The 12,329-nt window shown below is 28.7% G+C and overlaps 1 protein-coding gene across 2 annotated transcripts in view; it reads right to left on the bottom strand.

The window, feature by feature from the left end:
* LOC136989054 (uncharacterized) overlaps positions 1-11,657 on the bottom strand; it is a 95,034-nt gene extending 83,377 nt beyond the window's left edge. The window contains exon 1 of one of the 2 annotated variants that reach the window (XM_067287141.1): positions 11,353-11,657. In XM_067287141.1, coding sequence (XP_067143242.1) covers positions 11,353-11,377 — 25 coding nt within the window. In that variant the 5' untranslated portion in view covers positions 11,378-11,657. The remainder of the gene's footprint in view (positions 1-11,352) is intronic. The other variant, XM_067287142.1, reaches the window with a different exon arrangement.
* Between the last annotated feature and the right edge of the window lie 672 nt (positions 11,658-12,329).

The following is a 12,329-nucleotide window of genomic DNA, read 5'->3' as shown; positions in this document are numbered from 1 at the left end:
TACATAATTTTAATCAAGACTTACAGAAACAGTCAAGGCATTAACTTATAGAAAAACACATCAAGTTTTACCTCAGTCATTTCCTCCAAGTCATCACCTAAATTCAATTTCATGCCAAACTTGAAATAGCATTATCTTTGTCACTTTGATAACAATGAAAGTGATTTGAGTTTTGAGCTCAGCAAGATTTGTAGTAAAGGGTAGAATTAATACTAGAACTTTAATGAAACCCCTAGGAAAAAATTTGAGAAATGTCAAATGTCTGAGATTTCCTCAAATATTTTCCAGATCTGTGGATGATCATCAGAGTTGATAGCAAGGCCACCTTGTTCCCCAGATTTGACATTGAACTTGCACTGTGAACAAAAGTATCAGTGCAAAATGCTCCAGATCAATGTTTTATTCCAGAATATTCTAAATTAATTTAATTATAATTACAATAAGACCCTGCTTAATGTGGGGGATGCATTGCTGGACAACAAAGTGCTAAACGAAACAGCATCAAATGAGGTCATTTTAACATAGAGTAAATAGAGATAGGGGAACACGCAACCAAAAATAAACAAATTTTTATATTAATTTGTATAATAATATATGTTAAATAACACAAACATGCACACAAAAATGTAAAGTTCATTTTTTGTGATGAAGGTCCTGACTTTTCTGAAATTCTTGTTTTTTTGCAATAAAGTTGTAAAGTTTCATTTGTCGTTTTTTCTTTCCTTAAGCAAATGTCGGTAACAGAAGATTGCATCCAAAATGCCTCGTTTTGCTTTTGCACTCCTTTCAAAATCTGGATCATTCGCTACAATTTGATCAACGTTTTCGGTCATCATTACCAAACTTTTACTAAGGAAATCTGTAGAGAAAGTTTTTCGGTTCTTTGTTTTCAGAATCTCTATTTTCCAGTTCTACATGAATTCCTTGTTCTACCAATTCTTGAAGGTCATCATTGGTAAGACTCTCACCAGAAACCTGCAGTAACTCCTCAATATCCTGCTTGTCTACATCTCCTAGTCCTGCTGTATTGATTAGGTTGACCAAAGTCAACCTAATGATACAGCGATAGGCTCTTCTCATTCAGAATTTTTGGATACCTTCAACCATAACTTCTTCCACACTTCATTTGTACATTTATCAGTTAATTCTTGCCAAGTGAAGTCAATATTGCTTATGGCATCCACGATGTTATATTTTTTCTAAAATTGCACCAAACAAATATAGATTTAAAGAAAGTGCACCTTTTTGCCACCTTTTTCTGATTGGTTCATGTTCATAAATAATTGTATTATATACAAATCAATGAAATGCCACAATAATTTAAATCAGCATAAATTTTGAGCTTTTTTTTAAGGCTTCAAGCACACCATGTTATATCGAATCAGTGTTAAACGAGGCAGCGTTAGGCAGAGTCTTACTGTACTAAATTTAATACAAGATGGCAACTTAAATTAGTTACCTTCAGTCCAAATTCTTTTATATCTACCATAGGCTATATATTTAATTAGCCAATTTATGGCCTAATGAATTTGGTATAATCATAGATTAATTTATAATTTCACTTAGTTTAATATATAAATTATAAAGATAAATCCAACAAAGGAATAGATATTATTGAACAAATAATGCTTATGATCAATAGAAAATCTCATTTTATCACCAGACTAGACTATCAATCTATTCTATTCTGAATATTTCAATGGATATCCAATTACAATATTTGAAAAACTAGAGACAAAATGGGAGAAATGCCAAATACACTACAATTTTTTTTTTCTTAGAAGTTCTTAATTTAAAAACAACTTCATTGTAAATATTCCTCAAAATCTAGAATTAACTTTTATACTCATTATAAAATTATTGATATGTTTTCAGAATATTTATTATAAGTTGAAAAATCTAGTCATCTCAAACCAAAAATTACTTTTCTTCAATATAAAATAGATAATTTTATTAAGGAATAAATGAAACAAGCAATTATTTATTGTGAGATCAACACAATGCTGGGTTGCAATTTTTTCGTTATAATGCTTTCAATTTACTAGCGTCTTGTCCCTTTACATCATACTTTTCCTGCTGACAATAGAATCATGCTGGTCATCTATCTAACTCTGTTCAGGAGAAAACTTTTGAATTAAAATAACATGACTTCCAGTCTAGACTGGAAGTTCATATATAGTTAATTGAAGCCTCTTACCCTTAAGCTTTCCGTATCTGGTTTCGACTTTCATGTATCTAATACTGTTCAAGATTAATAAAGGACAGACAGACAGGCAACAATGGGAATTTATGTCTGCAATTTTTTCAAATTGCAGCTCAATCATACATACTTAAATAAATATATGATCATTTTTAAAAAGTGTTTATCAGAATAGAAATTTATTTATCTATCTAGTAACATATTTATTTATTTTTTTTCTAAATTTAAAAAATTATAAAATATATATAAATATTTAATTGAAATGAAATATATAAATAATTCTTCAGCATATTAAACAAATATCAAAAAAAGTCTGTTGACATATTTGAATAGTAAAAAGATAAGAGATCATAGAAAAACAACTTCACAATATCCTATTATTTAAACTCATTCATTTCAATTCAAATTTTTAGAATTTTTACAAAAACTTTTTTAACCTTTAATTCAAAACTTCATTTTTCAATATTTTTTATATAACAAATATTAACAAATTTATAATGCTCCTAAAATCACAGGATTAGGAAGATATTTTTATTCTATTTCTTATCTGTGCCCAACACTTTACAGGAAGGGAAAAGATGGGTTGTAAGAATAGCAGAATAATTTTAGAATTGGAGAGTTGTAAAGAAGACAAATAGCTGTTAATAAAATTTGTAACCATTTTTACCTTGTTATTAACTCATTATTTCATATAAATAAAATATAAACACTTCATAAAGATTCTTAATATAACACCCAGTCAAATAAATATCGTAATATATCTAAATTAAAAAATAAAAAATATTACAAGTAACACAGCTAAAGTAAAACAGTAAGTAAATAAATAAATACAATTCAAATAAATAATTTATAAATATGGATTGATAGAAATCAAAAAAAACATTAAAGTTGCTAATAAAAATTGGAATTCCTAAAAATTAGTGATGTAACGAATAGTATATTCGGCCTCGGGCCGAATACCAAATATTCACCCAGGAGCGTGGCCGAATGGCTGAATATTTGGCCAAACTATTCGGCTTGATTAATGCACATACGAAAATTGGCGCTCAAACCGCATTATGGCAAGGATCACGCACCCTGCTCTCTATTGGCCCGCTAGGTCTAAATTATTTAAATTAATTAATTAAATTATAATTATTAAAGTTAATATGAGATGGTGCCTAACATCTACCTCTAGTGCCAAATTGGTTTATAATTTATGTAATAGCCGTAAATAGCCCAATATAATTCGGCAGTTATTGGTATTTAGATGTAAGTTATAACTTTTAAGTTATTTTATTTGCAATCGATCTTTTTAACTCTTTAAAATTTTGTTTTTACTATGTATTTGTAGACTGAACAGTACCCTAAGGATATACTTTAGTGGGGACATATGGTGTAGTTTCTCCCCAGTTGTGGAACAATTCAAATATATTATTGGGGGTTTCTATTTGTGAAGTTTTGTAATATTTTGTTACTATTGTTTTTGTCAATATTTTTAAAATTAACATGATTTCAAATGTTATCTTTTGTATATAATGGGAAATGCTCATTCTTTGCTTTATATATAAAATAAATTATATATTAGTTATTTATCTATTTCTAGAAGATGAATAATTCTTTCATTAAATACGATAAGTTTCAATAAAATGTTTTGTAAATCATTTTAAAATATCGTAAAAAATATTAAAATATATGCAAATACGAATATAACATAATTAACTAAACAATAACGTTAATGCCCAATACATTCTAACCTACACACCATCAATCCCATAAGATATTGGGCTAGATAAAGGCTGTAATATTATTTAATTACGAAATAATTTAATACTAGAGTTAGATGCTATTTCTTATTAACTTCAATAATTATAATTTAATGTTCAGCATTAATAAAAGTTACCAAAATGATTAATTTACTGTGTTTTTGTTATTTATTACTCCTGTTCTTAGGTATTCTGTATTCGGCCAAATAGTGATTTAAATATTCCGTATTCGGCCAAATAGCGAAAAATAGGCCGAATAGGCCGAATACCAGGTAGTAACTGAATATTTGTTACATCACTACTAAAAATAAGAATACAAGTTTAATTTTTATTAAAACAAGAAGAAATTTATAAAATTAAGTATATCTTGAATAATGGAAAGGATTCAAAAATTATTTCATATATGAAATATACAATATATGAAATATACAATATATAAAATCTAAGTTTAAAATCATGTTTACTGGGTTGCAATTTTCAAACTTCAGACCTGTACATTGCTACTGTTGTCCACTTGTCCATCTCCCTGTCCCTTGTTAATCTTGAGAATGGACTATCCTAAATCATCCCTAGAAAGACTGACTTTCTTATAAAGAAGGATGATGAGGCCTCACAGATTTTTAAATCTTCACTACAAACAAACTAACTAACACACACCCAGAAAAAGTGAGTTTTTCTACAAAAAACAAGAATTGTCACAATTACACAAAGCTGTCACTCTTTCAGACAAAAACAATGCACTTAAAACTATACAACCAGTGCTGGCTTGATGAAAACTTGCACCTGAAGCAAAACCACAACCCTTCTCAAAGTCCCTGAGCTTCTAGAAAGGTTGCCAATAGAGTGCACTTTTAGCACTAGCACTCTTATGTAAACTATTTATAAACGTCTTTAAAGCATAAACCTCCTTAAAAATAGAATGCATTTGATTTTCACTTCAATTTGTATTTCATCTTTAGAACCTGAAGATAACCTTTAAAAGGGTTAAAAATCCTTGGCTTTGTCTGCATTAGCATTAGACACCAGTATTGACATTCAATCCACCAATACCTTATATGTATTCTTTTATGATCAAAAATACAAAACGTCAGGGGTCAATAAAGGAGATTTTTTTGGTCTAAACATAAAAGATAGTTATTTAAAACTATTAGTAAAACCTCTCCAGGTGACCATTCCTTTAAGCCAACCAAGCCTTTAGATGACCAGATTTTTTAATAACAATTTTTATTCCATAGACTCTGTTTTTAATCCTCGTTAACTAACTACCTGTTTCCCTGACTAATAACCAGCTAGACTCAATCCCTTTGTGTGAAATAACCTCTTTGAGGTGACTAGTTTCATCATCCCAGATGGGGTGATGAAATTGAAATCATGAGCACACACACTGTACAATGTTGGACATGTTACACTGAAACAAATTTTTATACCTAATGCAGCAATCATTTTTTCCAACTTCAATGTCTCTATTTTCTCCTATCCATTCCTATCATGAAAAATAACACAATTTGTCTTTAATATCCTCAACAACAAGTTAGGCTGTTCATTATTCTTATTAAAAATAAATAATTTAACAAAGGCAATGAATTTAATCTTTTCCATTAATATGGATAGATAAAATAGTAATCAATGATGACAAAGTTGGATGTGATTTGGACATTTTTTGGAAATCATTTGATTTGAAATAAGATCTATTTGACCAAATAGAAAAGAAATATCAAAAGGCATCATCTTTTTGAAAAAGTTAAAACAGAAAAAGCAAGTATTCATTTCAAATTACTTTAATGAATATAAGGTATAATAAAGTAAACTATATAAAACAACTCTTTTTGTGTAAAATTTTATTTTTTAATAACAAAAGTACCTTTAACTGTAGGATAAAACAATCTGGTACCTATAAAATTCAGGAACTTGAAACTTTCTAATCAGAAAACAGATCAATGTTTAAGAAATGTTCTGAGTAACAAAAAATAACTGTTATACTGAAAGTAAAAAATTGTGAACACACTGTCATTGTAATTTTGCAAACATGGTAAATGGATTGAGATCACAAGGAACCTCAACTTAATTACTTCAACTTAATTACCGTATTTTACGGACTATAAGACGCTACAGACTATAAGACGCACTTTAATTTTTAAGCATTTTTTTTTTTTTTAAAAAAATGCAGAAAAAATAGAACACAAGCAATACAAATATTTAAAATTCAAAAATAATTCCAAAGTAAAAAATGCCGTCGTATATTAGAAACTGACAAAACTGCGCATGCGCTAAATATCGTAGTAAGAATAAAAATAAAAACAAATAACAAAAATACTTCCGCAAAAATATTTCTATTACAAGAAAAGAAACGTTATGCATTTCGGTAAAACGACTTCCATGCCGTGGATAAAGCATCTGCATCCCTATGGTTAATGCAACCCGTGTTAACGTGGGCTTTGTATATTTCCAGCTTTTCTAGATGTTTCAGCATTTGTTTGTTGGTCGTGGCCCTGATAATAGATGCTTTGTCCCAATGAACGTCGACATCTTGATGCTTAGCGAAAGCTGCTAGCACAGTAGAATCTAAGCTCTTATTGATGGAGTATCTATGCTCCTTAAGCCTCTGCTTTAAATGTCTCATAGTTGCACCAACGTATACCAGATCTGTGTTAAATCGGCGATCTTTTAAAGGTATAGAATATACCCCCGTCTTAAAACTCTGGTTTTCTTTCTTCTTGTCGTTTCTTAATAATCGATATACTGTAGGATTACGCCGATACAACACCTTCGTGTTGTTATTTCTGGCTACTTTCTTAATCATCGTGTGCAAGAATGGAAAATAATTGAGAATCACTTTTCTTCCTTGATTCATAGGAGGAAGCTGCCGATTTTTTGCCTTCCGAAATTTGTCGATAAGCCCATCAATCTCCTTACTCCGATATCCGTGTTGTAATGCTGTAGTGCGGATGTAATCTAACTCCTTGTAGGTGTCAATAACACTGGTGCAATGTGTGTGAGCACGTTTGATCCAGGCGTGAAAAGCTGCATACTTAAAATTCATAGGATCGAAAGAATTTTTTGGTATAATAATGGGCTGATAGCTGGGTTTTCTATAAACGTCCGTCCATATTTGACCCTCCTTGCATGTGATTGAAAGATCACATGCAAGGATCACATGCAACATACCTATAAGATGCTACGGACTATAAGACGCACCTGAATTTTGGAGGCAATTTTTCAAAGAAAAAAATGCGTCTTATAGTCCGTAAAATACGGTAGTTAAAAACAAAAATGTGTTTGATTATTTTTTGTCAAAAATTGGTCAAACCCATGTTCACAATCATTGCATACAGGTTTGGAATGCTAAAGACAAATGTACTTAAAACAAATATGTTAACAAATGAAGTCAAACCTCAGTTTTCAAACAAATCTGTTCATGAACTGAATTTCCAATTCATATTTTTCCCAGTTGCTGCACGATAACTCAGTTGCCAAACAAGTTACTCAGCAAGAGCCAACCACAGATTAGAGAGACCCTGACAGTCAACTCCCTGTGTTAAAGACAGTCGATGGCCTGACCAATCGGCGACAAGACTACCGATTCAAAAGTTAGTGGCACAGAGATTGCCCACATCATTAGACATCATGACATGAATCACCAATGATGTTGCTATTTTTTAAATTAGATTTCAGTACACGTCTGGAAAAGATACTACTGTTCTAAGGTATACACCACAGTTGAATCTAAATTAAATTAATAAAAATCCCATTAATTGACATTCACATAATATAAATGGTATCCAAAAATCTGTCTTTAAAAAGTGCTTGAATTTATTAAATATTTATTTATTAAATTAAATTTATTATATATAATATACAGCATTACATATATACATACATTGCATTTGTGGGCATTTTTAGCACGAAATATGGCTAAAAACATAAAAAGAGGCTTTATTTTGGGAGATCAAGAATGAATTAATTTATTTTATATTGTTTATGTAAAAATTTGTTTCAGTTTTAGAACAAACCTGTTTTAGAACAACTTTTAGGAATGAATTATATTCAAAAACAGAGGTTTGACTATATCTAAGAGATACTAGTTCCTGCTATAATGAAGAATGTACACACATTACATTTATCATTGAAACTGAAACCTGATTTAAAGGCATAAAACTAACTAAAACTGAAATATTTGGATATGATCGTAATAAAAATAGTTACAAGTTCAAGCAGTGCAGCTGTATCCATCCACCAAAAACTATATCAATGGTCTTGCACATATTGATGCATTCCAGGAGTAATGCTAGGAGGTATATAGGAGAAGGGACTCAGCTATATCTCACTTCTGTGGAGATGGGAAAAAGTCCCACACATCTGACATACATGTGCCAACAGAAGGTTTAAATCAAACATTCAAGACTGTATGCATTACATCTTCATGTAGGTACAGTACACAGAATTAAATGTGATGTATTAATAAAATAAATTTTCTTGTGGTATAGTGTTAATCAATACAAGGCAAAAATTATTTATAAAAAGCTATTTTTGACTACACAGTAGCCTATGTAGTATTACATTAGACTTTAAAGTAATGTAGCTGATATATTACTATTTCACATAATACTATATACAGTACCCTGTATCCATTATATTATCACCTACTTTTACAAGACCATCCCGTTAAGATGACAGTGTTGTAAATTTTGGGAGTGGTCATCTTAAAGAGGTTTTACTGTACATGAACTATTTGAAGAATTTGTTTATTTATTAACTATTTAAACTTTTAAATAAAATCAATTCTGCACTTCAGTTTTCATGAATTGTAATTTTACAGAATAAAATTAATAATTTCTTTTAAAAGGTTAAAATTTGTTACAAAACAGAAGTTTCATTTATTATAAACTAGCAGACCCAGCCATGCATTGCTGTGGCTCAAAATATATCTATTATAAATGTATAACACTTCCCCACGGGAGAAATTTCGAAAAATCCCTTATTAGTGTACATTCTCTTGACGTACCCTATTAAAACGCAATCAAAAACGCAAAAAACTACATCTAAAATAGTATAATAGAAACCGAGTTCTTCACGGTAAGCTTTAATTTTGTTCCTCTCCCCGTGGAGGGGAGAATTTCGACATCTATATTATATAAAAACACACACGTATTCGAATGCAACATTGTGTCAAAATTTCAAAGCAATCAGTGAAGAATTTTTGGAGATTTGAGATTAGAAACAAATGGGCATTTACATTTTTATTTATATAGATAAGAAATATGTTGATTAAATATATTTAACTTGCAAATATTTTATTTAATAAATATTCTGTCATTATTACAAGAAATTCTACAATTAAATCAATTTTTAAAATGGTATTATAAGTAATAATAAACGATGCTTTTAGCCCACGACTACAAATTAGATAGATAACCTAATAAATAGGATTTAACTAACAATTTGGAGAGTTTATTACACCAAGGCCAATAGAAAGAAGGACCAGATCTTTTACAAAAAAGTTAGTCTTTAATCACCACATTTCAAATTTAGGTAAGGATGCATTTTGGTTACAATGACCCTTCATCAGCTTACAAACACATGGCACCAACATAATAATTATAACACTAATAGTTAACCAATACAAAGGAATATCTAATATATACAGTGCACTGTATTTACAATTTTTAACGTAACCCATATACTAAAGAACTAAAACTATCGAGCATAAAATTTTTCAATACAATGTGATATATCATATTATTTGGGACCAGTAAATGTCTTATTTTCTCCCACATTTTCCAAATTCTGATAGATGGTTCCACTATTAATAATAAATATTGTTATTAAAAATTGTAAATACAGTGCACTGTATATATTAGATATTCCTTTGTATTGGTTAACTATTAGTGTTATAATTATTATGTTGGGTGCCATGTGCTTATAAGCTGATGAGGGGTCCTTGTAACCAAAATGCATCCTTACCTAAATTTGAAATGTGATTATTAAAAACTAACTTTTTTGTAAAAGACCTGGTCCTTCTTTCTGTTGGCCTTGGTGTGATAAGCCTTCCAAATTGTTAAATCCTATTTATTAGGTTATCTAACTCTAAGTAGTATAAGTATTTGCAATTTTCTTTTGATTTAAATGATTTTTAAAAAATTGCATTAGTTTTATAAAGGTTATATGAACTATATTATGAAATTATAATAAAAGATTTATTTAAATAGATTTTAAAATGACTAATTTTTATATAATAAAATTAAAATTGTAATGTATATCTCTGCAAAAAATTTAAAAACTTCATTTTTGAATTATTAGTAATATCACAGATTTGGTAAATAATTATGCAATATGAGTCATTTTAAATAATTTATTTCTATAAAAAAAGAAGTTAAATAACAACAATATTTTAAAGTTTATCCACAATCAAAACTCTCAAAAATAAAGTATAATGTTTAATTATATTGTATAAGTCTGAATTTAACGTTAGATCTATTAATTTTAAAAACAAAGTCTTCTTTATAAAGTTTTTATATTCAAAATATAAATTTATACTTTAAAAATTTTAATTGTGTTTTATAAAATTTACTATTATGTACGGATATCCACTTAAGTGTGGAATAACTATGTTATGGATCGCTTTTTCCAATTATTACTATGTAGAATTACTATTATATACTTAAAATTAAATAAACATTACATTATATATAAAAAAAAAGTTATTATTTTATGTAATTATGCTTTTTATGTAAACATATATCTGCAAATGATATGTATATACAGTATACTGTATAACTATAACATAAATTAAACAATTTTTTTATAAATAGAAGTTTAGAAAAAAAAATTGACATCTAGAGTATGAAATTTTTCTTGCTAGTAGGAGGAATTCGTTACTAATATTTTCACAACTGTTAATTCACTGTTAAAAGATTAACAACTTCGAAACAAAAATTTTAGTATTTGAAAGGGCTTTAGAAAATGAATGAATACATATCCAAAAATATTAAAAAACTACTAATTTCCTATTATAAACTATAGCAGTGTTTTATGCACACATAATATAAGCATGCACAGAATATCCAAATATGTTTTTTCTGAAGAATTATCTATACAGTAAACTTTCAAATATATGAAATTTTCAATATAATAAAAAATTCATTCTATTGGTGACTGTTTTAACTTCTCTAATTTATAAGTAAAATATTGTAAATAAAGCTTTTAATTGTGAAGAAATATGTATATTGCATTTCACATAAATTAATAATCTATTTCACTTAGTGTATATATAATATATATATTTAAATATAAATCACTAAGTTTATTTTATCCTTAAAGAAAATGCATATATTAAATGGAGCAAAAAAATCATTTTTCAGATTTTTACACTAAAAAGAAAAAAATATTTGTGAAAAATTATTTGTTTACCTTCGTTATTGGTAGGATTGCTCATCGTTGTTAATTATATATTATAGAATAACAAATGAAAGAAATCAAATAAATTTTCCTCGAAAGCCTTTCGTCGGCAATATCCTCATTACACGAATTTCACAAAGGTATTATGAGAAAGTGGCTGTCATCGAAATCAAAATTTATCGAACTTCGAAAAGAGAGCCCGAGATCGTCAGCACCGGAGCTTTTGCCATATATAGATCAAGCAGATGTGACGTCTATAAGCAAGGCACTCCTACGGTAGCACCGCATTCATAAAATACCGCAATTTTACTTATCATTTTGTGATTGGTTTCTTTATTTTTCAAAAATTATCTTTTGCGATAGAATAGCGTATAATTTTTATATTTAGAGTGGCACACGATGCGTTTATTTCCTTTTTTTTTTTTTAATTCTATATATAAGTAGTTTATACGCGCTTAATTTTAAACTTTTATTATATTGTAATTTATAAGCGCTAAACAAACCGGCTTATTTAATATAAATTAATGTTTGGAAAGTAGGAATATTCGTAAACGTGTCATTAATATTTAATCATTTCAAAATTTCAATGGTATCTATTTCCTTTCTCATCCTTAAACGTCATTTCACAATCTGTTCTCGGTTGCATCTCGGATTTCCTCCCATCTTTTTTTTTTTTTTTTCTTTTCCAACTTCTTACATTCTTTCCTTTTACAATCTCCGGATTTATCACGTGTTTATCTTTTTGGTTAATAATAATGTTTATCTACTTTAAAATCTTTCTCCATTTGTCATTAAATTGATCTCTCGCATCTTATTAACACCGATTATCATTATTCCCATAATTTCATTTTTTTTTAAATGAGTTGATATAAAATTACATTGCTTATGCAATCAGTATCTGCTCTCACCTCACTGGGCTTATATCAGTTTTCAACAGTTGAAAAGAAATCCTTGCTTATTACCTGTCCTATATCCGGAACGCTGGGTAA

Source organism: Centruroides vittatus, unplaced genomic scaffold, assembly GCF_030686945.1.
Source record: "Centruroides vittatus isolate TY-2023 unplaced genomic scaffold, ASM3068694v2 scaffold_435, whole genome shotgun sequence".
Classification (NCBI taxonomy): domain Eukaryota; kingdom Metazoa; phylum Arthropoda; class Arachnida; order Scorpiones; family Buthidae; genus Centruroides; species Centruroides vittatus.
The sequence above is the reverse complement of the archived record's forward strand: the minus strand, read 5'-3'. Positions and strand labels throughout refer to the sequence as shown.